This window comes from Rhinolophus hipposideros (genome assembly GCF_964194185.1).
Source record: "Rhinolophus hipposideros genome assembly, chromosome: 18".
NCBI classification, from domain to species: Eukaryota; Metazoa; Chordata; class Mammalia; order Chiroptera; family Rhinolophidae; genus Rhinolophus; species Rhinolophus hipposideros.
Genome location: NC_138064.1, coordinates 39,520,103 through 39,547,630, shown reverse-complemented (window position 1 = coordinate 39,547,630; position 27,528 = coordinate 39,520,103). Strand labels below are relative to the sequence as shown.

At 34.8% G+C, this 27,528-nt stretch overlaps 1 protein-coding gene across 1 annotated transcript in view; it reads right to left on the bottom strand.

Annotated features, from left to right (window-relative positions):
• The window catches only part of SEMA3D (semaphorin 3D), a 203,475-nt gene that overhangs the window by 116,828 nt on the left and 59,119 nt on the right, over nucleotides 1-27,528 (bottom strand). The window contains exon 2 of the mRNA XM_081079723.1: nucleotides 23,534-23,724. Coding sequence (XP_080935849.1) covers nucleotides 23,534-23,684 — 151 coding nt within the window. The 5' untranslated portion in view covers nucleotides 23,685-23,724. The remainder of the gene's footprint in view (nucleotides 1-23,533; nucleotides 23,725-27,528) is intronic.

The window sequence follows — 27,528 nt, the reverse complement described above, 5'->3', positions numbered from 1 at the left end:
CTCGGTTTTGACAAACCCAAACGCTGTATGCTGAAGAAGATATGATGCTATCTGAATTCTCAAGTGAGTATAGCTTTACCAAACTATATGTCTTATTAATATTTATGAATCATGCTTTGTGTACACTGGATGAAGTATGAACTCTATACTAATTATTTTTCTATTAAGCTAAATATAACTTTAAAAGGTTTTCAGACTAGAAACACATTGGAATAATATATTTTAGCATCTCCAAATGAAGTAAGTCTATTTTTGCTGGTCTAATATCAAGAAAAAGAAAAAAAAATCCATACTAGTTGTAAGTAGAACTCAGGAAAGAAGAATGGAATCAAGAGAATAGGTAAGACAGGTATGATCTAAAGCATTAACAAGAGAAAACATTTCACACAAACTTTTATGCCATCAGGCAATTCTGTGTCTTCCATGGGATTTCCCGTTGTTTAATAAAGAATGAAGTGGACAACATGGAAAGTATGTAAGGGAATTTCCAAGAGTATATATGTGGGGACAAAGCCCCAAAAAGCAGTTTCCAGACTTTCGGCCTCACATAGAAAGGTGCTGGCTCGGATAGTAAATGGCCATCAACTGTAATGAGATGGCCATCAGTTGTGGCTAGTTGGCCATCAGCTGTAACCCGTAAGCCATTGGCCACTAATATAACTGCTGTGGCTACGCTAGCAGAAAAAGATTGGGGGCTAGCAAGAACGGATTGCAGAGAGGCAGATGCCGCCGGTGAGAATATAGTGATATGGCTACCCTACTTATGGCTCCGTGGGTGTTCCTTTCTGGCCTCACCATGTGGGGAGCAGGAGCTGAGACCCCGCCTGCCGCCCTGCACGACCTGCACGACAAATGGCGCAGTGAGCAGGGTCCCCTGCATGACAATATATTGACCCAATTTAGAGAATAAAGTAGGTCATATGATATAAATCCTTATTATTTCAGTGTCCACCGGTAATAATCAACTATTTTGAACCACGTTTTGCAATATGAATTACAAAATGAAACATGGCTTAGCCCAATGAGTAAGAGAGGCAGCTTTAGGTCCAGACCACCTGGATCATCATATCCTATCCTCACAACTCTGGCTATGTGACCTAGGACAAAAAAATTAATTTCTCTTTACCTTAGTTTTTTCACCTATAAAATGGGGATAATAATAGAAACTATGTAATAAATTAAGTAGGTGTGAGGAATAAATGAGTTAATCTATGAAGCTTTGAATAGTGCCTGGTGCACAGTAAGTGTCCCATAACTATCAGCTATAATGATGATGATGATGACATATTTTTTAAACTCTATACAAAACCTATACAAAGGAAGTCATATTTCCCAGTTCATATAATTGTCATGATGTAAAGGACGTGATTTATATAAAATTCTTAGCAAAATGCCTTGAAGATAGGAAAAGTTCAAAAAATATAAACTGTTATTTTGAACATGATTATTAAATTCCATTTGGGCCAAATATGTTGTAGTAAAGAAAAATACGATCTCATCTTCTATTAAACATGGCTGATGGAGATTAGAACATCTCTATTTTTTTAGAATATTGGCATATTATAAAGCTATTCAATCCACAAATATTTATAAGCGTCTAGTACATTTTAGGTATTGAGCGTATAGCTAAGGTTGTGGGATGACTGAATCCTGCCCCCAAGGAGCTCGCAGATCAATGTGCAAATAGATACGTACACAAAATAAAACATAAGTGAAATAAATTCTAATAGAAGTATATACAAAACATCAGCAGATCTTTCCAATCACCTTACAAAAGGAGGTGATATTTGAGAACAGTCTTGAAAGATAGATAGAAGCTTTACAAGAACGATATAAAGAAAAGTTTACTGAGGGCAGAGGAATACTAGAATGTACGAGGGCATATATCACTGTATGTTGCACTCATACACTGTGTTTTTAATATTTCTCCTACTGTGTAGTGTGAGCTCTTTCAGAGCAAAACCCATATCGTGGTTTTTGTTCAATGATCATATGTATCGTTGAATACCCAACACCAAGCTCAGAGTCTGAGACAAAGTAAGTACTTCATAAATACTTGTGGAAATAAAGTAGTTCAGTATGCTGGCACACAGAGAATGTGTGGGGAGAGTGAGCCGTTAGGCTGGACATAAAGGTGGCCCCAGAGAGTCAGGGCCTTAGATGGTAGGCTGGAGAGTTTGGTTACTGTGTAAGTAACTAAAAGCCACTGAGATATTTTATGCAGAAAAGTGACAAAAACTACAATTGTATGTTAGAAGAATATGTATAGCTTCAGTGTTCATGAAGGATGAGAAGCAGGAAAGGTGGAGAAAGGGAAACTACACAGAAAGTTTCCAAAAGACAGTGAGTTCTGAATTACGGTAATGCCAATCAGAAGAGGAAGATGTTTAAGAATTTCCCATCTCATTTTGTGTTTCTACTTATACAGTGAGGGGAAGAAATATAAAGTTGACGTAGTCTTTTGCTTTATTTTCTTTCATCATAACCGATTCTATTAGTTTCAAACAAATGTGACAAGGAAAAGCAGCTGCAAAAATAGTGACTAACCTGAAGTATTATCATTTCAAAATGATTTAATGTTGCCTTGTGACAATGTTAGCATCAAAACGATTAAAGCATGCTTCGCCAACCCTTTGTAGCCAAACTAAATAATTAGACTTAGGCATTACATATGAAAATTTCTCAGGCTGACGCACATATTTTGAAAAGACCTTGGGACAGGGATTGGAACAGGTTCCCTCTTCCCCAAGCAGCTTATCTTTCTTGCATTTCTGCCAAACTAAGCAGAGTCATTTTTGTTTCCACAGGATCATCAACTAAAGCCAAGGGGGGAAAAAAGGTTAAGTCCAGAGCCTGCATCTTAACACCTAAAGCGAATACACTCCCAGGATTTCAGCAATCAGAAATGGATGCTGGCTCTGCAAACTGAAAACTCATGAAAGTTAAAACACTAATAATCTGGCAATATATTTCAGGGCTTTATTTTTTTCTCCTAAACTGGCAACTGTCAGGCATGCATTTTTAAGACTGTTCATACTTTAATACCTTTTTGAATGGGAACCCTTTTTCCCCCCAATTGGGCAGTGGGTAGGTGTGTTGCTTCTCATATGCGTTTCAGTGGAGGCCAGCTCTGCACTTTCTTAACCAGCCCCACATTTCCTCAGATGACAGCACCATTTACCTCCAGGTCCTAAATGCATTCGTTGTTCTGTCTACCTAAACCTGTGACCTAATCCGCCATAATCACTCCTTCTAACTCTTTGTCTTCTAAGATCTTCTTCTCAGTTTGTCATCTCACTCAATCGTCCAGACTCTCAAATCCTCACTCTTCTTCTAGCAATACACTCTTGGGAAATCTACACGCTGATTCTTTTGGAAATAAATGAAACAAAGATATGATCACTTATTTATTCCACTGGTTACAATATGGAAATTATGCATGTGATGGATTTTAATTGAGTGATGACACAGACATAGAGTTCAGGTCCCATGATCAATAAACTACTACAGAGCAACAGGATGATCCTGAGGGTCCAAAACCCTATGTACAGTGTGATATCTGCATGTGTTTGTATGTGTGTGTATATTTTTTCTGTAGTATGCCCCGAGTCTTCGTCAGCAACTCTTGGTGTCTTACCAAAAGTCACAGGGAAAATTCTATGTTTCTCAGATATAGTTAATAAACTTATTTAGAATAGTTTCTCATTTCTAGCACAAGAAAGTGAGTCACTACCCTCATAAAACTTCACTTTTAAAGGCAAACAACTGACTCATCTAAGATCACCAGGTACTCTGACCATGCTGCAAAGACTGATAACAATTCCACTCTCATGGATTGCACAACCTAGTGGAGAGGAAATGCTCACCCACAATGGAAATGAAAATATACTCGTAACAAAGGATAACAGTTCTTCAAGTAGTAGACTGTTGTTAAATATTTTTCAGGGTAAAATGGAAAGAACTTCCTATCTGTATTTCCTTTAGCAAGCCAAATCATGCTATTTCAGTTCTCTCGCCAATATGTGTGGGTAGAAAAACCAAGTGATCGCTAAGCTCCTTCCAACACTGGAACTCTATGGCATTAGAACCTTATGTTTAACTTGGTTAAAACTAAAGACGTATCAAATATTTAGCAAACTGTCATTCACCTATCTGTTCCTGGTCATTGCTCTGTTCTTTGGAGCAGTTAGTCTCTAATCCATGGGAAAAACAAATATACAGTACAAAGCTACTAGGGCGAAAAGAAGAGCTTCTCCTGTTTGCTTCACATGGTGCCAATTCGGTGAAGTCCAGAAGAATGAAGTGGGCTTCATGAAAACAATTTGCCCTTAGAGACCGAGCACAGGAACCACGAATGTCCTCCAGCACAGGCAGATGCTTCTTCACGTGAGGGGAAAGCTAAGGGTCCCGTAATCCCTGCTCCTGTTGGAAATAAACGTTTCTTCCAAAAAGTATTATTTGTATCTCCCTTTTAGTGTCCCTTTAATACAATTGTTTTCAGCCCGAAGAAACACTTGATCTCATGGTCTACATTCTTCCTCTTCACACCAGAAAGGAAGGGAGTGGTTAGTCACATTGAATCTAATAAATTTAGGATTGAGCAACAAAGACTTCCTCAAGGTTTGACTGTTAAATGAATGAGATCCCCTACTCTTGAAACGCTGCATTTATTGCCAGATATCCTGAACTGGGTGGAGTTGACAGTTTCTCTCATAGAAGTCTACATAGTTAAAAAAAAAAAAAAAAGGCTTCCAGTAACCTTTAAAAAACAGTGAAAGAGAAGAGGTTTTGTGTGTGTGTGTGTGTATCTGTATGTGTGTGTGTTTAAAGAAGAAAATCAAGGTTATTAAAGGCAGAACTTCATGAGGTAAAAAGAAAATCACCTTTCAGGAAAGTGAATTTCCAATCTACTCCAATCTAAGGAGTAGAATTTGTCAGCAGAGAAAGCTGACAAGTTAATGGTGGTCCAGATGAAAACCCAGTTGCCTTTCCCTACCATCTCAGGATATTCAGCCTAAGTTCTTGTCCCACCCACTCCTCTTTTTCATCAAGGAAATAGCCATTTTTCTGAGGTTTCTTCAATACAGTAACATCTCCAGTGTGTTTTCTGTAAAGCTAAGATAGACAGTTTGGGGAATATAATCAATAATGTTGTAAAGCTTTTGTAGGGTGTCAGATGGGCACTTGTATTGTTAGGGAAACCACTTCATGGATTGTGTAGATGCCTGACCACTGCACTGTACACCTGAAGCTGAAGCTGAATAATACTGAATATCAACTATAATTATATATATATATATATATATATATATATATATATATATATAATAGTACAGGTATATGGAATACAGCATACGGAATAGAGTCAATGGCATTGTAACACCTAAATACGATGTCAAAGGGGTAGTGGATTGGAAGAGGGGGTTATCACTTTGTGAGGCATGTAGATGTCTAACTAGTACATTGTTTTGTACACCTGAAACTAATTAAAAAAAGAAGTAAAGGAATTTCTATTCCTGCCTTCACCATAAATTCAGTTTTTCCTTCTTGAGCTTTGAATTCCCAAGGCTTCCATGCTGCCTGTTAGTATTCAAAGATTCCGTCTATGGAATTTCTTCTTCCCATAGTTTCCAAAAATGTTTTGGCTATCAAAGCATCCTCCACCCCCAGTTCCCCCCAAAAAAGCCTGTTCTCAGTTTGGATCAGGAATTAAGTAAAAGGAGCACACTTTTCACTCCAAAATGAAAATTAGTCCCCAGTGCTATGGCTCACTCAGCCCCTTTGACTCTCTGTGGACTTGTTTTTGTGTCTCCAGCTTTTGGTACAAGGCAAAGCATGGGATCTCTCTTGGATTCAACCTTTGAAAGTTAATTCATCTTACATTGGCCAAACATGACTTCTAATTAGTTTTCTGATGCTTAAGATCATATAAAAAGATTCTGGTTACTTCCACCTATCAAAAATACCAATTAATCTATCTATCTATCTATCTATCTATCTATCTATCTATCTATCTATCTATCTATCTATCTATGTAGGTATATTTAGTCTCCAGAGCCAACTGTTCAAACATTATCAAGTGTATAAAGAAATGTTAGTTAAACCTAAAATCCCTACAAAAGACTACTTCAAAATTATATGTCTATGTTATATTATCATTATACTTCCCTAGGTGAGAAGTCCAACCTTGTTTTCTTCCTGCAAATGCAAGTCCCAATCAGAAAATAAATAAATAAATAAATACAATTCTCATTTACTCTTCTGCAATGGAATGTTGGAGACGATTCAGTTTTTTACGTCTTAGACAGATCATTATCTCTGTCAATAATAAATCAGATGATACCACATAGGGAAACATAAATTAGAAACAAATAAAGCCTGTTATATCATCAGAGCTGTGTTCTTGCCAGGACAGGATGTGGAGTAGGAGTGGGCAATTTTAAACTGTCACATTTCCATCTACATCCATGCTTTTAAATCACAGGTTTGTTCTTATTTGGCTAGTTTTCAATAGTGGATGCTTTATATAATCCATCACAGATGAGATTCATAATTTATGATTATGAGAACTTTTAAATTCTTACTTTGAGTAAGAATGACTCCTTTTGAATTCTCAAAAGCTTCGCTACGGTAATTTTTCCTATCGACCTATAAAAAGAGGTTAGCATTATAAATACCTAGTACATTTCCAGAAGAACAATGCCGTAATAGAATACACCTTCTCAGAAATAGCTGAGAGGATAATTCAGGAGAAGTTTGATTCTACTTTGACAATTATTCCCTTAACTCCCTTCAAAGTATTGAGAATTTCTTCCTTTTTCATATTTCAAGGAATATTTAAAATCAAAACACCATGTCACAAATGAATGTGGGTTTATTTTCAATCAAGTATATGAATTTAATTTAAAAAAAAGACTCAGAAAATCACCTTAATACACCACCTACTACTGATTCTAAAAAGCAACACAAATGTGACAGTGAATAATCCCTCAAGCTAAAATCCCCACAACTAATGCATAGAGCAAAGAGTTATGAGAATAACTTAAACGGTAACTACTACCAGGGGAGCCAAAAAAAGGTATACAAATGGTAAATTTTGCTCAAGCAATAGTTCAGCGTAATCAGAAATGTCTGGACGCTGTTGGTAACCACTTTGAGCACCTTTTGTAATTGCAGAAGTCAAACAAGACTTATATTCTTCTTTTGTTATTGGTATATATTAATTATTAAAATTTTAATACGTTTTTGCTTTCTTAAAATGGCTATACATTTCTTTGGTACCCTCTGTATTTTAAAAATATTACTTTAAGAAACTCATTATATTAATCAAAATTAAGCACATGCATATGAAAAGGTAATGTTAAAAGACATATATAAGCCCACCTGTCTCGTCTTCTCCTCTGTTGCCCAATCTAGCCCCCAGTTAACACATTTACTAGTTTATTTTCTATTCATGTATATATTACTAACTTTTAAAATGTCATTTTTTGACATTTCTATTGAATTCCTGTTTACATAAGTTAAGAATTTTAGATTTTTTATTCTAACTTTCCCTCCAACCAAGCTCCTAATATTAAAATATGTAATTTTTATAACATGTATTCAATGATTTCATTACTATTGCAAAGTAAATATTCTTTCCTACTTAGAAAAGTAGTGTTCTCTGATTACACTTTCTTGAAAACAAAATATTGTTTTTATTAGTAATTTCCCACTTGTTACATTTGCTTAGTTTTCTAGAAGATCCTGGTCAAATCTTTCTATACTTTCTGAAAAATGTCTCCCTAAAATCTTCAAATGAAATTCCCTGTGAGTGTTTTTTGTTTTTCTCCTGGAGATGGAAAGGCCCTTTTTAGAGCCTATCTTTTTCCTCTTCTTACTGTCTGGATTGGCTGTTATCTGACCCAAGGAACAGCTATCTCAAACTTCCTTCTATCTCTCTTTTATTATGAATTCCATCTTTTCTGGATTCCATGTCGTATTTTAGTGAACACATCTCCAGAAGTTCCCTAAGAAAGGTTGACTGAGATTTAAATTTTGGAAATGTTCCATGTGTGAAAATGTTTCTAATTTACTTTTATTGATAATTGGGCCAACTATACAATTGTAGGTTGAACAGCACTCATCCGCACCACTCTGAGGCATTTGTACACTACCTGCCAACTTCCAAAGTCACGTTTGAGAAGTCTGATGTTATCCATATCCCAAGCCTTTAAATGTGTCTTCTATGTTTCCTGGTAGTTATTTGAGTCACTTCCTCTTGCTACTATGAAATTTAAAATAATTGGCCTGAATATATCTTGGTTTTGTTTGTTTGTTTGTTTGTTTGTTTTCACTTATCATTTCACTTATCAAGTGATGTCTGACTTGAAATTTAATTTCCATTGATTCAGGAAAATTTCAATTTGGCTTTTCATTCAGAACAAACAGATGTCAGTTATCTGTAGAACTTTTCTCTAGGTTTTCTCTTGGTATAGGTGTGCAGAGAATTTGCATCAGAATACACATGTAGACTTCCCAGAGGGAGATTAAAAATACATCATAAAACAATGTTATGAAATTCAGGCAGTATTTATAGGGCAAAAGCAATTCAATAATGTTTCCCATAAATTGTTTTTCTTTCATAAATTGTTATTTCTACTGATGACTTCAAAACAGACAAACCTAAATCCCATTGCTTCTCCCAAGTCACAGTTCAGAATTTCCAATAGCATGCTTGTATTGTTTTCCACAGCCATCTCATCCTATTGACTTTAATGGCATGACCTAGTCCCCAGGCTCAAAATGTCAGAGTCATTTTTAGTTTCTTTTCCATATTCCCTTACTCTTTTTCCCCTTATTTAAATAATTGGTACCTCTAAGTCTATTTCATTTCCCTAACACCAACATTCAGCTAAATTTAAAACCTTGTAGATTCTATCAAATTTCCCATTCTCCTCAAATATGAATCTCCACTGTTAGCCAGGCTAAGGTCCATATTACTACTTCTCTAAATTACTGTGACAGGCTCATATACAACTTTGCTCTTCTGTGTGCCGCTCCCAGGCAATCCCTACCACATAATGCTGCCTATTCTGTTTTTTTCCCCCTAAATCACAATTAAGTTAGGTCAATTTCATGATCAAAATCCCCCAATGCCAGCATATACTTCATTCAGTAAATCCTAAGTAAGTTTCCTCCAATGTTCAAAGTTCAATGTCATAACCATCCACCTCTGAAATTCTTTGAAATGTTTGCTTTTATTTACTCCAATCCTATGATATGAATCTTTTTGCAGTTATTTTGTCCCTTAAAAAGGCTAGAAACCCTTGCAGATAAGAATAATGTCTAAACCATTGCTGTAATCCACCACCACTTCTTGCACATAAATCTAATACACATTTAACTAATGATTTTTCAAACAAGTTATTCTTGTTTGCCTTAGTTTATCTACCTTCCATCTAAATCAAGATTTATTACAGGCTTATTAATAATTTAGAGTGGTTAATGTGCTTCCCATTTGGAGATCCAATTGTGGCTCTTATGCTTTGCAATCATAAGAAGTTCCTGTTGTGATCTCCAAATGTTCATGTGTGTGGTGGGAAGGGGAAGAGGTCTGAAACAAAATACTCTAGAGTAGTGCTCCTCAGGATTTAACATGCATTCAAATCGACTGGAATTCTTGTGAAAATCCAACGCTTATTTAGAAATCTGGAGGGGGGGGCTGAGATGCTGCATTTCTAACAAGTTCCCAGGTTATGTGGATATTACTGGTCCTCCTTGAAACAGTGCATTGTGGCCCAATGCACTGAAGAGCTGGACCCCTTCCTTCTTCACACTAGAGTTTTTCTCAAATCTTTAAATGATGGCATGTATTAATTTATGCAAGATGGCCAAATTATTATTTTTTTTCCTTTACAATTCTACATTGGTCAAATCCATATAACCCTAACTTAATTAAGTTATAACATAATTGCTATAAGTGATAAATGACCTGCTTAGTTTAAACCAATGATATATAAACTTCACCCCCTTAATTTTCCCTGACAACGAAAGGAAGTACATTCATCTAATATGCATTAACCTGGAAGGAAGATGCAAAGATGACAAATTATGATTTATTATTGACTTTCAAGTAAATTTCCTGTTATCTGGCGTGGAAATTCTATCCATGATACCTAAATATAATTATATTTTTAAAGACCAATTCTCTTCATATCTTGCTTCAATTAATTCAATAATATATTATGTTTGGTCTCCCTTTGAAGCCTATTATAACATCCATTTTGTGTTTTATAATATTTTAGGAGCCTTCCCTATATTATTTAATTTGATCCTCAAGGAGAACGAGAATTATCACTAATTTCCAGATGAGAAAACCTAGATTCAGAAAGAACAAATAATCACTCTAATGGAGCATGAACAGTATACGCCAAGAAAAAGCTGAAACTTATCTAGGTCTTCTAACTCTAAAATCCATCAGCCACTACAGCTGTAATTTATATTTTAATATGTACTATTACTTAGAAAAACAATATTCTTTTTCAAAACAACTCTACTTACATTTATGGAATGTACCCACAGACAAGTGCACTTCTATTGCTTCTTGCACTTCACCATTCCATCAGGATTACCAAAATATTTTTCTTATTTTCTCTACTGTGTCAGGCTCACTGTGGCTTTAGTCAAATAAGGCTCTTTATGAGTATCTTTCTTTATAAGTAAAAAGCACTTTAGTTCTAATTTATGTGTCTCTTGAATTAATAGGATTAAATCAACATGGTTAAAGGACTCTTACAAAAATACAAAATGTATATTACTAGCTCTCAAGAAACAGAGAGCCATTTGTCAAATTTTGTGCTAAAAGACCCAGCAACATTCATTTTTAAAATGTCCATAAATTTATATTTTTACACATGTATTGAAAGAATCTCACTGTAAAAATTCCTTTAATAAGACCCAAGGAATTAGAGCCAAAGTTTAGGTAAGTGAAGTCATAAAACAAGCAGTTTCATGTAAAAAATTTTATCTCCTCAATAATTTATAGAATAGTAAACCAACTACATAAAAGATCTGTTCACAGAAAACTTTTTTTAACCAAAAAAAAAAAAAAAAATAGTTGACTGGGTTTAATCTCAGAAAATATTGACTTTACTTAAGCTATGACACTTCTAAAGTCCCTTCCACGTTAATGCATAACCAAAGACACAACCAAAGTGTCCCACGGTATAGCTCTTTATCCTGCGAGGGCAGCATCACTGACCACTACAAACCTCAGTGATTTTTATGTAGCTCCTTAATTCTAGGAATTCTTTTTGTATGATATTTGTATGGCGATATGATATCATATATCTCCTCCTATTACTGTGTAACTTCCACCACTCTGTGAACCTCCACAGATCAATAATGTTTAGAACAGTGTTCCACAGACTTAAATAGATATTAATTATTATTAACTAATAAGATTGGATACAGGCAAGTTGTAGTACAAACACTATTGAACTGAAAAGCAGGAGATTTGGATATATTTTTTTAATTATTTATTTATGTGACCCTGGAGTGATTATTTAATCTTTTTTGGGTTTATTTCCAAATCCTTTTATGTCAATTTTCTAAACATATATAGTACTTACAGCCTATATCACTATATCAAACTGAACACATTCCTCCTTAAACATATTTTATATCTGTTTACCCTCTCTTTCCATCTAGACAAAAGTTGACACTGATAATGAACCAGATAACAGTTTACTATGCAAAATAAGCCACTTTTATTTACATATGTTCTAAAAGTAGCTTGTTTTTAGAGAAACAAATGAAGTCTCATTAATATTTTCTTTAATCTCATATCTCTTCTGAATCACCAATTATTTATTTTTTTAGATTATTTCAATTAGCATATAAATATGTTGTTATTTAGCACAAGAGAAAACAAGTCTCTTGATACACTGTCCTTCCAGCTACCACTGCCCATGTCTCCATTACAGGAAAAGTCCTTGAAAAAATTATCTATAATTGTCCTTTAGCCCATAAGAATCCATCGTAATTGTGCTATGGCTCCCACATTCAGAGATACTGCTCTCATAGACAACAATGAACGTTTGTTGTTAAATCTAATGTCAATTTTCACTTGGCATCTTTCATAACACATTAGCTAAATATGACACTGCTGATAATCCCTTTCCCTTTACTTTCTTCATTTAGCTTCCTCTATACAACAACTCATGATTTTTCTCCTACAAACCTGGGCATTTCTTTTCAGTTTACTTTGATGTTCATTCTTCCTTTCTCTAATTTCCTGACTTGAGAGTATTCCAGAACTCAATCCTTCAAATTTGTCTACATCTCTTAGTCATCTCACAGAGTCTCATGGATTTAAAAATGTCTATAGGCTAACTGCCAAAATCATATCTCCAATTGATATCTCCCATACACTCCAGAAATTATATACTCAAATGCCTTCTTGACATCTCACTTAGATATCTAATAGCCTCCTCAAAAAATTATGTCCACTTCATCTCCCAAAACTTACTTTTTTCACAGTCTTCATCAGCTCAATTAATAGTAACTCCATCCTTAGACCACAAAAATAAATAAATAAATAGATAAAAATCATGGAGTCAAATTTGACTTCTCTCTTATTTCATATCCAATCAATCCATGAACAAATACTGTTGGCTTTACCTTCATATCCTCTTCTCCTCCCTCCAATGCAACCAATCTGGTCCATAGATGATCATTTCTCACCTGGATTATTGCTATAGCCTCAAACCTGGTTCCCCATTTCCCCGATATCTCCCTATCAGTGCATTCACAACATTGGAACTAAAGTTTCTACACTGAGAGTCAGATCATGTCACCTCTGTGCTCAAAATTCTCCAGTGGATTCCCAGAAGACTTAGACTAAAAGTGAGGCTTTTAACAATGGCAACAGTGGAAGGACTAATCCTTCTTCCCTCTTACTCTCTGATTTAACAATCAGATTTAAACAATCTTCTCCTTTCTGACATCCCACTGTTGTTTAGCCATACTGTTTTCTTTAGGATCCTTGAACATGGTGGACATCTTTTCACCTCAGGACCTTTGTACTTGCTGTTCCTTTTGCATATATACAGAAGGTGCCAAAAAGCATACACATTTTAAGAAAGGAAAAAACAATGTATTAAAATTGTTATACTTAATATATACCGATAGCAAAAAATGAATACAAGTGATGTGTATACATTTTTGGCACCCCCACTATATATTCCTTTCCCAATTATCTGCATGACTCACAACTCTTCTTTAAGTATTTGTGAAAACATCACTCTGTCAGTGATCTCTTCCCTGACCACCACATTTCACTAATACACCCTCCACCACTCTCTAGCTAACTTTCGTGATTCATTTTTCTCCATCGTACTTATCTTCTATCTTGCTATGTAATATATTTATGTTTGGTCTGCCTTTCTATACCAGAATGTAAACTACATGATGACAAGAAATTTTTCCTCTTCTATTTACTGACAGGCCCCTTGTTGCCAGAATGAGTCCAGAAACATAGTGAACATTCAGAAGCTATTGTTACAAACTGTAGAAAGTTGAATATTACATGCAAAATGAAATTAATTTTGAACTCTCAAACGAATGGAAGCCCAACTGCACAGCTTCAGTTTAAGAGAAAATATGTCTGGGAAAACAAGTGAGTCCATTGAAACATACTACATTCACCAAAATTAAATCATCAATGGCTTGATATATATAAAATATGGGAATTCGCATGATGAGATTGAAAATGCTTCTTCATTAAGTACTTTAGGGGGAGGTTTTCAGAACAAGCCATTTTCTTTCCCATGAATTTGATCACACAAAATGCCCACATTAGATAGCATCATGTCTGAACTTCTGAATGATTTTATGATTTATTTTTACCCACTCGGAGGGCTACCGACCACTCAAAGACACTACTTTAATCAAGGTCAACAATGACTTTTTAACTGTAAGAGCTTGTTAACAACTAGAAGACAACAAAGGTAAAAATACTGAAAGTACCTTGAATAAACTCACAATGTATGGATGGTATTTGATTAAGGGAAACTAACTGTAGTAGAAAATGCCTTGGGAGTAAACAGAAGTAATTGTAATATATGTTGCAAATTCCCAAGAGGAAATTATGCAATATTTTTCAAATTTGTTTATGTAGGGAAACCTTCAGTCTTGGAACAACCATTAACATCTAGCAAGATAATGGCATTGCATAAAAAATATTGGCAACATATTAAAATGCTTACTATGTCAAACACTGCTTTAGGTGCTTTACATGGATTAATGTACCTTCACAACAACCTTATCAGAAATAAGTAAATTAGCATCAGGTGTACAGTGCAGTGATCAGGCATCTACATCATCCCTGAGGTGGTCTCCCTAACAAGACAAGTGTCCATTGGATACCTTACAAAATCGTTACAAAATTATTGATTGCATTCCCCAAATTGATGATGTAGATGCCTGACCACTGCACTGTACACCTGATGCTGAAGCTGAACAATAATGAATGTCAATGTCAACTACAATTTTATATATATATACATACACATACATGTATATATTTATAAATATATATACATATATATACATATTATATATATACATATATATACATATTATATATATATATATTTACAAGAATTGGAGCACAGCATTAGGAATAGAGACAGTGGAAATGTAATGGGTAGTGGATGGGAGAAGGGGGGATGTCACTGTGTGAGGGATATAAATGATAACTGTCTAACTATTGCATGGTTTTGTGCACCTGAAACTAATAAAAAAACTGTTATAAAAATAAATAAAATAAAATAAAAATAAATAAGTAAATGAATGCATTTAGGTTTACTGTTAGATTTACTCTGTTATGAACAAGAAAATTGCAGCACAGAAAATAAAAATCCAAATACCTCACAGTTAGTAAGAGCAGTTACTATCTAGCAGTTTAACTTCAGAACCTACTTTCTTCCACTGCTACATCATACCTAATTGAGATAATCAAACTAATATTAGATAGGTCAAATAAAATCAATGAGTTAGATGATTCAAATAGCCATGAACTTCTACTTGAGACACATGCCAGATTTCACAGATAGAGTAATTTTTAAATAAAGAAAAAATATATAGACTTACCTACTCATTTCTCAAAAAATTCTAACAAAGAACCACTCTATCAAATATATTAATGTTTCATTATACAGTAGCAAAAACAAAAATTAAATATGATTTCAAGTTTTTCCTTTCTATGCATATTCATGAAAGTTTTAGAGGAGCAGAAAAGAATTGGTACTATTGGTAACTATTGAAAAAAGCATATTGCCAAAACAAAAATAGTTGAACTTTGTATTTTTTTTTAAATATCTTGATAACTATGTCCCTGAATATATAAAGTTTCCCTCAAGGGTACAAGGTGGCAAGAGCATGAGCCTTGAACTAGAGAGATGCAAATACACTATGTAGTTCTGCCACTTAATAGCATCTTGGTTTGAGGACAGACCTTAAGGCTCTGAGCCTCAGAGTTCTTGTCTGTAAAATGGGCATAACATGGTTTTCAGGGTGTCATAAAACTTAGACATGATAAAGTCTAAGTAGGTTACCTGCACCCAGCCACTCTCTTTATAATTTCCATAGCACTTCCCAATAAAATGATATTGTTTGTTTGTTTACTTGGTCAGTCTTAGTCTCCTTATCTGGCAAAGAAATTCAAAGAGGACAGTGACTTTTCCCTAATCAGGACAGTATCAGGTACACAGTAGTTGCTCAATACATATTTGGGGAATGGATGAACATATATTAAGTAGTACATGTGGGTTTTTCCTTCCTGATGACTCATATGCATAGGTTCCGTGCTGACTGCCTGGTAGTCAGCACGGAAGCTTTTGTAGCTTTACTGTGATTCTTTGAGACAGCAAAAGTTTTTTGGGAAAATATTCGAATGTAATTGATACCTGAATTCTCATTGTGCTATGCTCAAAAGGATGTAGTAAGAAAACAAACTACACACACATACATACACACACACGGCAGGTTTATAATTATATCTATAGCTATAATGAGCCATTCAAATGTAAGTTAATACTAAAATCTAAAATAGGAAAGAAAAAGAAAGGCTAAAGAGAAGATATAAAAAAGAAAACAGTAATTTGCATCCTTTAATTTTAAAGGATGAATCTTTGCATATTGGTTAACTTCCATTTTCTCTTACCTTTTCAAAGTTTTTGTCCATTTCCTCTTTAGCTATATCACCTATCTTATATTCTGGAGTTTTCTAAACACATAACATTACAGATACTAATGATTCCTGCATATAAATATCTTTAACCTATGTGAGTTCCTTCACGATGATTGTGAGATAGAAAAGGTTAACACTATTACAAGATTGAAGTAGGTCATATCTCAACAATTTTTGTTACTACATCTGCAGTATAAACTTTTCAAGTTACTGTGAGAAGCCCATCTTGTAGGAATATATATATGGATATATATCTCCAGAAATATAGAGCATACTGAAAATCCAGAAATATAAAACATCCTAATCTTATTACTCAAGAAACAGATTTAACATGAATAAATGTGCAAGAATTCAAAATATGCAACTGAATAGAAATCTCTTTATACAACAATAGAACAAAACAAGCTCCTGTGGATTTAAATGTTCAAAGCTAAGTCTTTATCAAAGAACATTCTTTGGATAAAATGGTTATTACATTTCTGTTGGCCTTTAAGAAATCCCTCAAAATAATCTCGCAGCTGTTCAAAGTAGCTAACTCTTCTGATACTGTACTGGCTGCATCTTTGGTCAACACCTCGTGAAGTATGGATTGTGAAAAGCAGAAAAACAAAGCTGATTTTGTTACCATAAAAATTAGTTTCTTTGAAAACAAAGTTGATTTTTCATCTTGGCTGATTTTTCTAACTTCACATGTTGGCACTGTTTCAGTGCCCAAGCACAAACTTTTATTAGACTCTCTCAAAACTATCTAAGCAATGTGTGGTACTAGCTGATCTCAATTCATTAGAGGCACACAAGAAAGAAAGATAGAAAACACCAAAGGAGAGTTGTGATTGTTACCTCAAAAGTCAAAATGCAAACCGTTTTCCTCACCAAACCCTCAATTAGCAGTAATTCAGATGCCATATATTTGTTTATTCAGAAATAGGCCACTTTTCAAAAGTAGAGTGTCAGGATTTGAACTACTTCCCTTCTAAACTCTCAGATATGGTACAAAAGAGGTGGATAAGGAAACGGTTGAAATATTTGAAAGTGGATGGGATAGGTAGACTTCATAGTATTTACTGAACTGATGATTTCCCAAGAGAGGACCCAACATTCTTAAAAGTAGAAACAGGACTCTTCCCTAAGGGTTGTCAGTAATTCTCCTAGCAAAAATGACTACTCTATTATTAGCATACCTATGGAAATGCATGGCTAGTAGCAGCAATGGAGAGCCAGTAGAAGTGTTGGGTATGCACTCATGGGCACCCATGTGCGTGAGCATGTATGTGTTTGTCTATTGAGGGTAAGCTGGGAGGACATTTCCATAATTCCTACCCTGCTACTACTTACCAGTCTTTGATGTGTAGATAACCTACTTGTAGATAAAAACATAAAAAAATGTAACATTTCAAAACTATACTGAATATGAGCCCTCAAAACAATAGCTCTTACTGTATTTAATGCAACACCTATACCAGTTCTCCTTTTATAAAAGCACTAGGTGCCAAGAGCAGTGAGATTTTATAGAGAGATAAATAAAACAAGATTTTGAACTCTTATAGGATTGGCTCCAAGTCCAAAATATATATTCACACAATACCCACCACCTCCACACACACACACATACATGGATAAACTAATCAGTAGCAGCTATAAGGAATTAACTGATGCTTTTCTATTTTAAGGGTTGAATTCTTATTTTCAAATGATCAGCTTACCACACTTGATTTAATATTTTACAATCGAATGAAATTTTGATTATGAACATAAATAATCACAGTGACAATCTACTTTTTTTTTTTTCCCCATAAATTGATCAAAGGCCATAAAATCCCAGAAATCTGTAAATCTCTTTTGGCCACCAAGTGATCTTAAACAGAGCATGTGGTCTTTCAACTCCATTTAAATTTGACAATTGAAAGTCAAAATCAGCTGGTCAAACAACAGCAAGATGCTTCTGTAAACTTTAAAATTCACTCTGGTAGGTAAATGCCTCAGGGAAGAACTACTTAAGTCTAGGGTCTAAGAATAAGGATTAGGTTCCCAGGTTCTATGCAGCACTGAACTGACTCAGGAGCTGAGCCACGAACTAATTTGAGACCTTGGAAAAATATCTCCATTTCTTAGCACTTCAGTATCCTCATATATAAGAAGGGAATGCTATAAAAATTCACACCTCGCAGGGTGTTGATGAGGATGAAATGACATAATTCACACACAGTACTGATATCAATGCTTTACTCATGATGAATCTACGTTTACTGATTATTAACTATTATTAAAGTTTTTTTGCAAGTCTGATTTATTTTGCATTGTTCACAATTACCAATGCAAGATTCTTGTGTCATTCACTGTGTCATAGAAACAAGATAACATTCCTTATTATTCCTTTAATCTCTTTATTTTCGGACTCTATACTTTCTGTTTGATTTTTAATATTTGTTTTCTGTTCTTTTCTTAAGGTAATTTTGAATACAGAAAAATAAACAAATATTCCATGCAATATGATGGGTTGTGAAAAATACATATACTTGGGTGATCCACATCTCTATCAGGACAGAGAACATTTCCGTAATCTCAGAAAGTTTCCTCTCTCATCCCTTTCCAGTCAATCTTCCCTTCAACAGACAAAGCCAATGTTCTGATTTCTTTAAATGATAAATTAGTTGTCTTTCTTCTAAAAATTATAGAAAAAAATAAAAGCTCAAAAATAGTATGTGGCCTTAACTGTTTACTTCATGAGATATAAATTCCAAACAAACATCAACATAGAAAATGTGTAACAAGTATATGTTAGTTCCACTTCCACATGACATCAAATTAGCTTCTATTATTGATATTCAATTTGAGCTGAAAATATGTTGTCTTGAAGATCGAGGATATCAAAACTGCTAGCATAATTTTTACCTGCCAAGTTCAGAATAAAGAAGTCTGATTCTTCTACCTCCCTCTCATTACTTAAGTATTAAAGAAGCCAAGCATATATCATAGAAAAGAAAGCAAAAGAAATAAATATTTGAGTGCAAATATGTCTCTCTCTCTATCTTTAAGATATTACAGATACATATACATATATATTATACATACATATACATACGTGCAAATACATATTATACATACACATACACAAGATGATTAAATATAACTCATAGCTTTGCTTTTATATTATTTTTAACGTTTAGAAACAATTAGCAGATTTCATTTCTTAAATACCATGTTACCCCGAAAATAAAATCTAGCCGGACCATCAGCTCTAATGTGTCTTTTGGAGCAAAACTTAATATAAGTCCCAGTCTTATATGATATAATGTTAGATAAACCCAGTCTTATATTATAGTATAATAAGACCGGGTCTTATATTAATTTTTGCTCCAAAAGACGTATCAGAGCTGATGGTCTGACTAGGTCTTATTTTCGGGGAAACAGAGTAGTTTTTTCATTTCTATATTTAAGCCTTTCATATTGCCTTTTTAAAATACTAAAACATGTGTTTGTTTGAGATGTCAAAGTATATTACTGTGTTAATTATTTTAGATGCGTTACTGTTTAAAAAAAGAATCCTCTTGAGAGGAGATCCAAGATGGTGGAGTAGATAAAAGCTGCGTTTACCTCATCCCTTGAACACCTCAAAATTACAACTAAATTACAGAACAATCAACCTGCAGAACCACCTGATGTCTAGCTGGACAGAAGTTTTATAACTAAGGACATAAAGAAAAGCCACGTAAGTAAGACTGGTAGGGCATGCGGAGACACAAAAAAGGCGGGCCTCAAACTTCCATGTGGCAGATGAAAGTTGTGAGGGATATCTCAGCCACAGAAGTTTCCCATGAAGGAGAGAGGAAACCAGTCCCCACACCAGGCTCCCCTGCCCGAAGTACTGATGTCGGGAAGGAGAGCCCCCACAACTTCTGGCTGTGAAAAACAGTGAGGACTCCAATCATCCAGGTGGGATGGAAGGCTGCAGGAAACCCAAACACCCTATTAAAGGGCCCACACAGGCACTCACCCTGTGCTCTGGCGGAGGGACGGTTACTCTGCAAGCACCAGAGACATATGGGGACAGACAGAGTCGTGTAACTTCAGGGCAAGGACTGGACAGGCAGTCCCATTTGCCATGTGTGGAGCCCTTCCCCATGCATCCAGCAGGTAGGTGCCACATTTCCTGTGTTGAGCCCGCCCCCACAGGTCAAACCTGAATCAGATTGGCCTGGTGAGCTCCACTGCTCCATTCTGGTGACGCACTGAGACCTTGCTGCATCCACCTTGAAGACCATACGAGGCTTTATCAGTGGCTGAACCTTAAGTTAGCTGGCCTGTGACAACAGGCTTCAGGGTGTCCTGGCTTTTTGTGGAGCAAGTGGCAGCCCGGTACTAGTGGCAGCCGTCCTTGGTTCACAGCATGGCCGCTCCCACATGCCTCCAGGTCCAGCAGAGGCAGCTACCAACTGTGGATAGTTTTGTAGCTCCAACCAGTCAGTCACAGGCAGTGGCTGGACTCGAGCCCCTGACAAGAATCTCCAGAACCAACATACTTGGAGGTTGGCTTCAGACCACAGCAGAGTACTGCCCAATTAGTCCCACAAGCAGCACACACAAAGGGCGCTCTCAATAGGAACCAGAGCCTGCTGGGGCAAATCCCACTCCATGGGGTAAGCCCCCGGCACAGTAGCCTATAAGATATGGATCTGGCCAAACCCCACAGCCAGTCAGCCTGAGGGTCAATCCCATCACTGATATGCCAACAGCAATGGAGGCTCTACAGGACAGCACACACGACCCATACAAGGGACACTCCTGGAGCACCCAGCTCAGGTGACCAGGGAAACTGTTCCACTGGGCCCCACAGGACCCTATATAAGGCCACCTGGCAAGACTGGGAGACATAGCAGATCTCCCTAATACATAGAAAAAGACAGAGAGGCAGCCAAAATGAGATAACAAAGAAATGTGTCCCAAATGAAAGAACAGGTTTAAACTCCAGAAAATGAACTCAACAAAATGGAGGAAAGCAACCTACCAGATACAGAGTTCAAAACAGTGGTTATAAGGATGCTCAAGGAACTTAGTGGGAACTTCAACAAAGAGATAGCAAACATAAAAAAGGCGATAGAGACCATAAAAAAGAACCAGTCAGAAGTGAAGAATACAATAACTGAAATGAAGAATGCACTAGAAGGAATCACCAGAAGACTAGATGAAGCAGAGGATCAAACCAGTGATTTAGAAGACAAGGTTGCAGAAAACACCCAATAGGAACAGCAAAAAGAAAAAGGAATCTGAAAAAACGAGGATAGTTTAGGAGACTGCTGGGAAAACATCAAGCGTAACAACATTCACATCATAGGGGTACCAGAGGAGAAGAGAGAGAGCAAGGGCTTGAGAACCTATTTGAAGTAATAATAAATAAAAACTTTCCTAACCTGATGAAGAAAGACATACAAGCCCAGGAAGTGCAGAGTCCCAAACAGGATGAACCCAAACAGGCCCATGCCTAGATACAATATAATTAAAATGGTAAAGCTTAAAGACAAAGAGAGAATCCTAAAAGAAGCAAGAGAAAGGCAACTAGTTACTTAGAAGACAGCCCCTATAAGACTGTCAGCTGATTTCGCAACAGAAACTTTGCAGGCCAAAACGGATTGGCACAATATATTCAAAGTGATGAAAAGCAAGGACCTACAATTAAAGGTATTCTATCCAGAAAGGAATTCATCACCACCAAACCAGTATTACAAGGAATGTTAGAGGGACTTCTTTAAGATGGGGAAAAAAATAAAAAATATAAATAGTAAAATGGCAATAACTACAAATCTATCAACCATTGCTTTCATATAATGGATTAAATACTCTAATCAAAAACATAGGGTTGCTGAATGGATAAGAAAACAAGACCCTTACATATTCTGCCTACAAGAATCTCACTTCAGGTTGAGAGACACACACAGACTGAAAGTAAAGGGATGGAAAAAGTTATTTCATAAAAATGGAAATTAAAAAAGAAAAAGAAAAAAAAAAGCTCGGGCAGCAATACTTATACCAGACAAAATAGACTTTAAAACAAAGACTATCACAACAGACAAAGAAGCACCCAGTAATCACACTTCTGGGTATTTATCTGAAGAAACCCAATATATATATATATATATATATATATATATATATATATATATATATATATATATATATATATATATACATATATATATATATATATACATATATATATATATATATATATATATATATATATATACACAGTGGAATATTGCTCAGCCAAGAAAGGGAATGGGTTCTTGTCATCTCTGGTGGCATGGATGGACTTGGAGGGTATTGTGCTGAGTGGAGTGTGTCAAGCAGAGAAAGAGAGATGCAATGTGATTTCCATTATATGTAGAATCTAAAGAACAAAATAAACAAACAAAACAGAAAGACTCATCTGGTTGCCAGATGGGAGGGGTGTTGAGGGGGTATGTGGAAAAGATGAAGGGATTAGGAAGTGCAAATTGGTAATTACAAAATAAGCATGGAGATGTAAAGTAACACACAGGGAATATAGTCAATAATATGGTAATAACTATGCATGGTGCCAGGTGGGTACCAGACTTGTCAGGGAATCACTTCTTAAATTATATAAATGTCTAACCACTATGCTATACACCTGAAATTAATACAGAATAATATTGAAGGTCAACTGTAACTAAAAAATTTTAAATGGGGGGGGAGGTGAAGGGCAATAAGTAGTCCAAATTTTCAGTATAAAACAATTAAGTGACGTAATGTGCAGCATGGGGAATATACTCAATACTATTGTGATAGCATGGTACAGTATCAGAGGGTTGCTGGACTTATCATGGTGATCACTTGTTTAGGTAAATAAATGTTGAATAAATATTGTGTACCCCTGAAACTAATATAATATTATATACTAACTATATTTTCAATAAAAATATGTTTTAAAAATTCCCTTGACTGATAAAGTAATTAGTAGCAACTATATGGGATTAATGTTTTATTTTTTATTTTTATGGATTGGTTTAAATGCAAAATTGATTACAACTTGCAGACCAAAATTTCCTAATTTTGCTAATCAGTAGTTGATTATTGTGAATAACGGGGTGAAAAGTGTATGTATGTGAACAGTTTTGGCACCTATTTTCCTCACAAAAATAACAATGCAGCTTTATGTTCTCTAATAATATTTTTATTAACTGATGCCAATACTAAAAACATTTCCATGACACCAGTATGCATTTCTAAATAAAATAAATACAAGAATCAAAAAGACAATCTGAAAAACATTTACATATTTACCTTTGTAGGTTAGCTTGAGTCGTGGAATATTTTGCTTAGAAGTTCCAGTGACCGGAAGAAACAGCATGGCCATGCTTAGCACCATCAAGGCATGAAAAAGGTAAAAATCGTAGCTTCTGGGTTTAGGTCGCTCATCTTTATTAGCATTCATGATGAAAACAATGTTCTCTTTGAAACAGTGGTAATTTAATCTAAAAATAAGAAAGGAACTATTAATATAGCAGTTTGCAGATTTTCCTAGACTTACAAAATCATAAATTTATGAATGTATATAGATTTTAAAAACTAATTGCTCCTTCTCCCATTTTGCACTTACAAATTGTTGCTAGGGATATGAGTCAGAAATGAGTACTAAAATTCAGCCGTGGCTTTACTCAGTTGTGGAGATGAGCGCCTAACTTAAAATCAACGATTTATGTTAGTCAGCATCTCTTCCTCTCCTCAAGCTTTTTTTTTTTTTTTTCAATACAACTGTAGAGGGAACCAATTACTTCTGTAACTTGATGAATTCTTTGGTCAGTTAAAAATACTGGTAGAAGCCTACTCTTTCCCCTATTGTTATACCCCTTAGCCCCCAGCAAAAAAAAAAAAAAAGAAAGAAAGAAGATTCCCAAGCAAAAACAAATAAAATCTGTCATTTCGAGGGCATTCTTCTCTTGCTTCTGACTTAAAAAGATATTGTAATAGTCTACCTAAAATTGGGAAAATTGGATATGATCAGGTCACCTTATACTGTCCTACACAGGGAATCACTGAATAGAAAAACAAACTGTAAAATAAAAGGGTTTATAAGAGGGAGGAGGAAGTTATTAACTAGGCTGACATAAATAAGGTGCCTTGATTGTCTTTGTTAAGATCTGGAGTAAATCAAAACTCACATATTTCAAATTAACCTTGATAATAATAATTACAAGTTACATTCATTGAGCATTTATATATATGATGCTTAAAAAAAGTGCTTTACATAAATTAAATGGCTTAATGCTATTACTTAAATAAGGAGGCCATTACACTGATGTGGCTCTAATGACATGATGGCCAAAATCTAAGCCTGTAAATACCTCAAAGTTATGAACTCAAAACACTAAAGATGACCAATCACAAACAGCCTTTAAGCTATAGCCAATCAAATAAGTTCCTTTATTTGCTTCCCCACTTTCCTTACATAAGTATCTCCCCTGAGTCTTGATGATGGAGTGCTCCTAACCACTTCCAGTTTGGTGCCATCCAATTCAAATTGAGTTTTGCTCTAATGGATTCTTAAAAATTGTATTATGCCTCCTTTTATTTTTTATTAATGCCAATAACAGCCAAGAAAGATAGATAATTACTTCACATATGAGGAAAATGAAGTACGAATTAAATAAGTCTCCCAAGGATCACTTGGCAAAGAAATAGATTAAAACATTTTTTATTCTGGATTTCAGCTAAAATTGACCTTCTAAACCCCAAAGTCTTTGGGTGCTTTTCATTATGGCAGAATCAAGTGATCTTAAATTCTTGATGCAGCCCTTCACCTTCTCTTCCTTCACCACAAAGCAATGCCCACAGAAAGGATTTGCTATTTCTACTTCCAGGGAGGAATCTACATTGAATACCAGCTACAGCTTTCATCCCAGTAATTTCTGTACTTCTTTGGGGACAGCTTTGGCCATATATATATATTAAAAACAAGAATTTTATTTTAAGCAACTTTCTAATTATTTAGTATCAAAATAAATACTTTCTGTCTAAATAAAGAGAAGGTCTAGCAAGTGACGTTTTCTTATGGAAGATCAACTCTTTACTAAAATGCGTCATAGACTTTTTATATCAAGTTTCCAATTATCTTAAATCTCAGATGTTAAAATCAATCTGGAAAGGAAAATAAAATAAAATAAAATGTAGGGATGTATTAAATTACTTTTATACATGATGAACATTTGAAAGATAGACAATAAACTTCACGTTTTTTTCATGAAATGTTGATCACGAATGCTTAATAAATTATATTTCCATTACTTTAATTACCTTCAAAGATACCTATAGAAAATACCAAACTATTGTCTTGTGTGTAATCTATGCATATTTAATTATTTGATTTAGAAGTTTACTATAAATGCAAATGATAGAGTTGATTTACATATTCATTTAAGAATATTGTACTAAATATGCTACATATCACATTTTATTCACATATGATATTTCTTGATTGTTTCAACTAATAAGATATAATTTAATAAAAAGCAAGAATGTATTTCTGATCATAAAGATCCCTTTATGAAAATTTGTTTTTGAAATTTCAGTAATGTATATTTTAATATAAAACACTAATAAAGTCCTTATTGACATAACATTTAAAGCAAACACTTAAAAAATAAAGAATTGCATTATTTTAAATTTAGGAGGACAAAATGTTTATGCTATTGCCACAAAACAGTCAGTGTATCTGATCTACAGAAAAATTTAACAGGATTAAATTTAAATTATGTAAATTTTGAATTAATCTCTTAAACATGCATCCTTGTAACTTTTCATTTTGACATATATACAAGTAAAACAGAGGTATTCTTTGACTTCCAGTTTCTCCTTAAACATACTGCTTGTATGCAAATAAGAATATATACAAATACATATTTCTATTATATACATGCATTCATATATACTTATACATACATATTATGTATGTGTGTGTGTGTGTGTGGTCATATATACTTAACGGTCATTAACACCATAGCTAAACACCAAACATTTATTGAATGGAAAAAAAAGGTAAGATTTTTTTTTTTCTGAAAGGAGCAGTTGATTATATACAAATAAAGTACCATGAAATAATTCCTAACATTGAGATATTTTAGGGAATGTTATGGAAGACAGCTGAAAGGAGTATCACATTGTTTTAAGGAAGACAAAGATAGTTTCATGGAAGACAGATAAAGAAGCATGGAAAGCAAAGAGACAGTTCAAGAAAAGAGTGAAACCTTGTTAAAGGTTCCTGAAAAGCAAGTAGCATGACGGATTTGGTTAGGATGCTATGAGGTAAAGGCAGAGAGTGTAGCATAATCCAGTAGGGTGGGAAAGAGAAGACACCAAAAAGGAACCTTGACTTAACTCTTAAACGTGCCTCATACCTATTGTAGTACCTAATATATTACGATGCAAACCATGCTGTTAGCCCACACTGCTTTGGTAAAATAGGTCATGTGTGCTGCTCCATCCACATGCATCACATTTCTCTAATCCCATTTGCCTGTTCCTTTCACTTTTCCCTATATCCATATATTAACAGAACATGGGTGACTGACCGCAGCAGATCCACAGTCTTGACCTACAATCATGTATTCTTCCACCTACCATACCCTCTGAAAAAAAAGTGAAAGGTAAACTGAATGTAGAGAATAAGTCTATATTACATTTCTCATTAGGCTTAGTTTTCTGAACCTCTGGCCATGTGAAATACTACTTTTTTTCATGACGTGTAACAATGCATATAATGTGAATGTATGTTTATGTACAGAGGAAAAAAGAGAGGAAACTTTCCATGTGTGCATTTTATTAGCAATAATGACCTCAGTACAGGACATTTCCTGGAAATTAATGGCCAGTTGGGGTTAATGGCCCTTGGCTATGTATTGAGATATCTACTCCTCCAACTGGTCATTAATCGCTATGACATGCCCTGTGCCTCCAACACTATAAGTTAAGAAGATTGATGTTTTGGTTTTCAATGAACAGTAGTTATACTGTTCCTTGTAACCCAACTCATTAATATTGTTAAATAAGTCAAAAATCAAAGCATTGCTTTCCTTGCTACTATGACATTCAGATAAGTACCTACACGTGCTAAAACACATGCTAACGGTGAGGGACAAAATAAAACAAAAAACCCAAACCTGCTGGAACTTTTTTTAAAACTTTAAATATTTTTCTACTATAAAACGGTCACTCTCTAAAATCTGCTGCTCCTGATTCTTTGTTTTTCTTCCCAACAATCCTTTGAATTCAATAGTTAATCT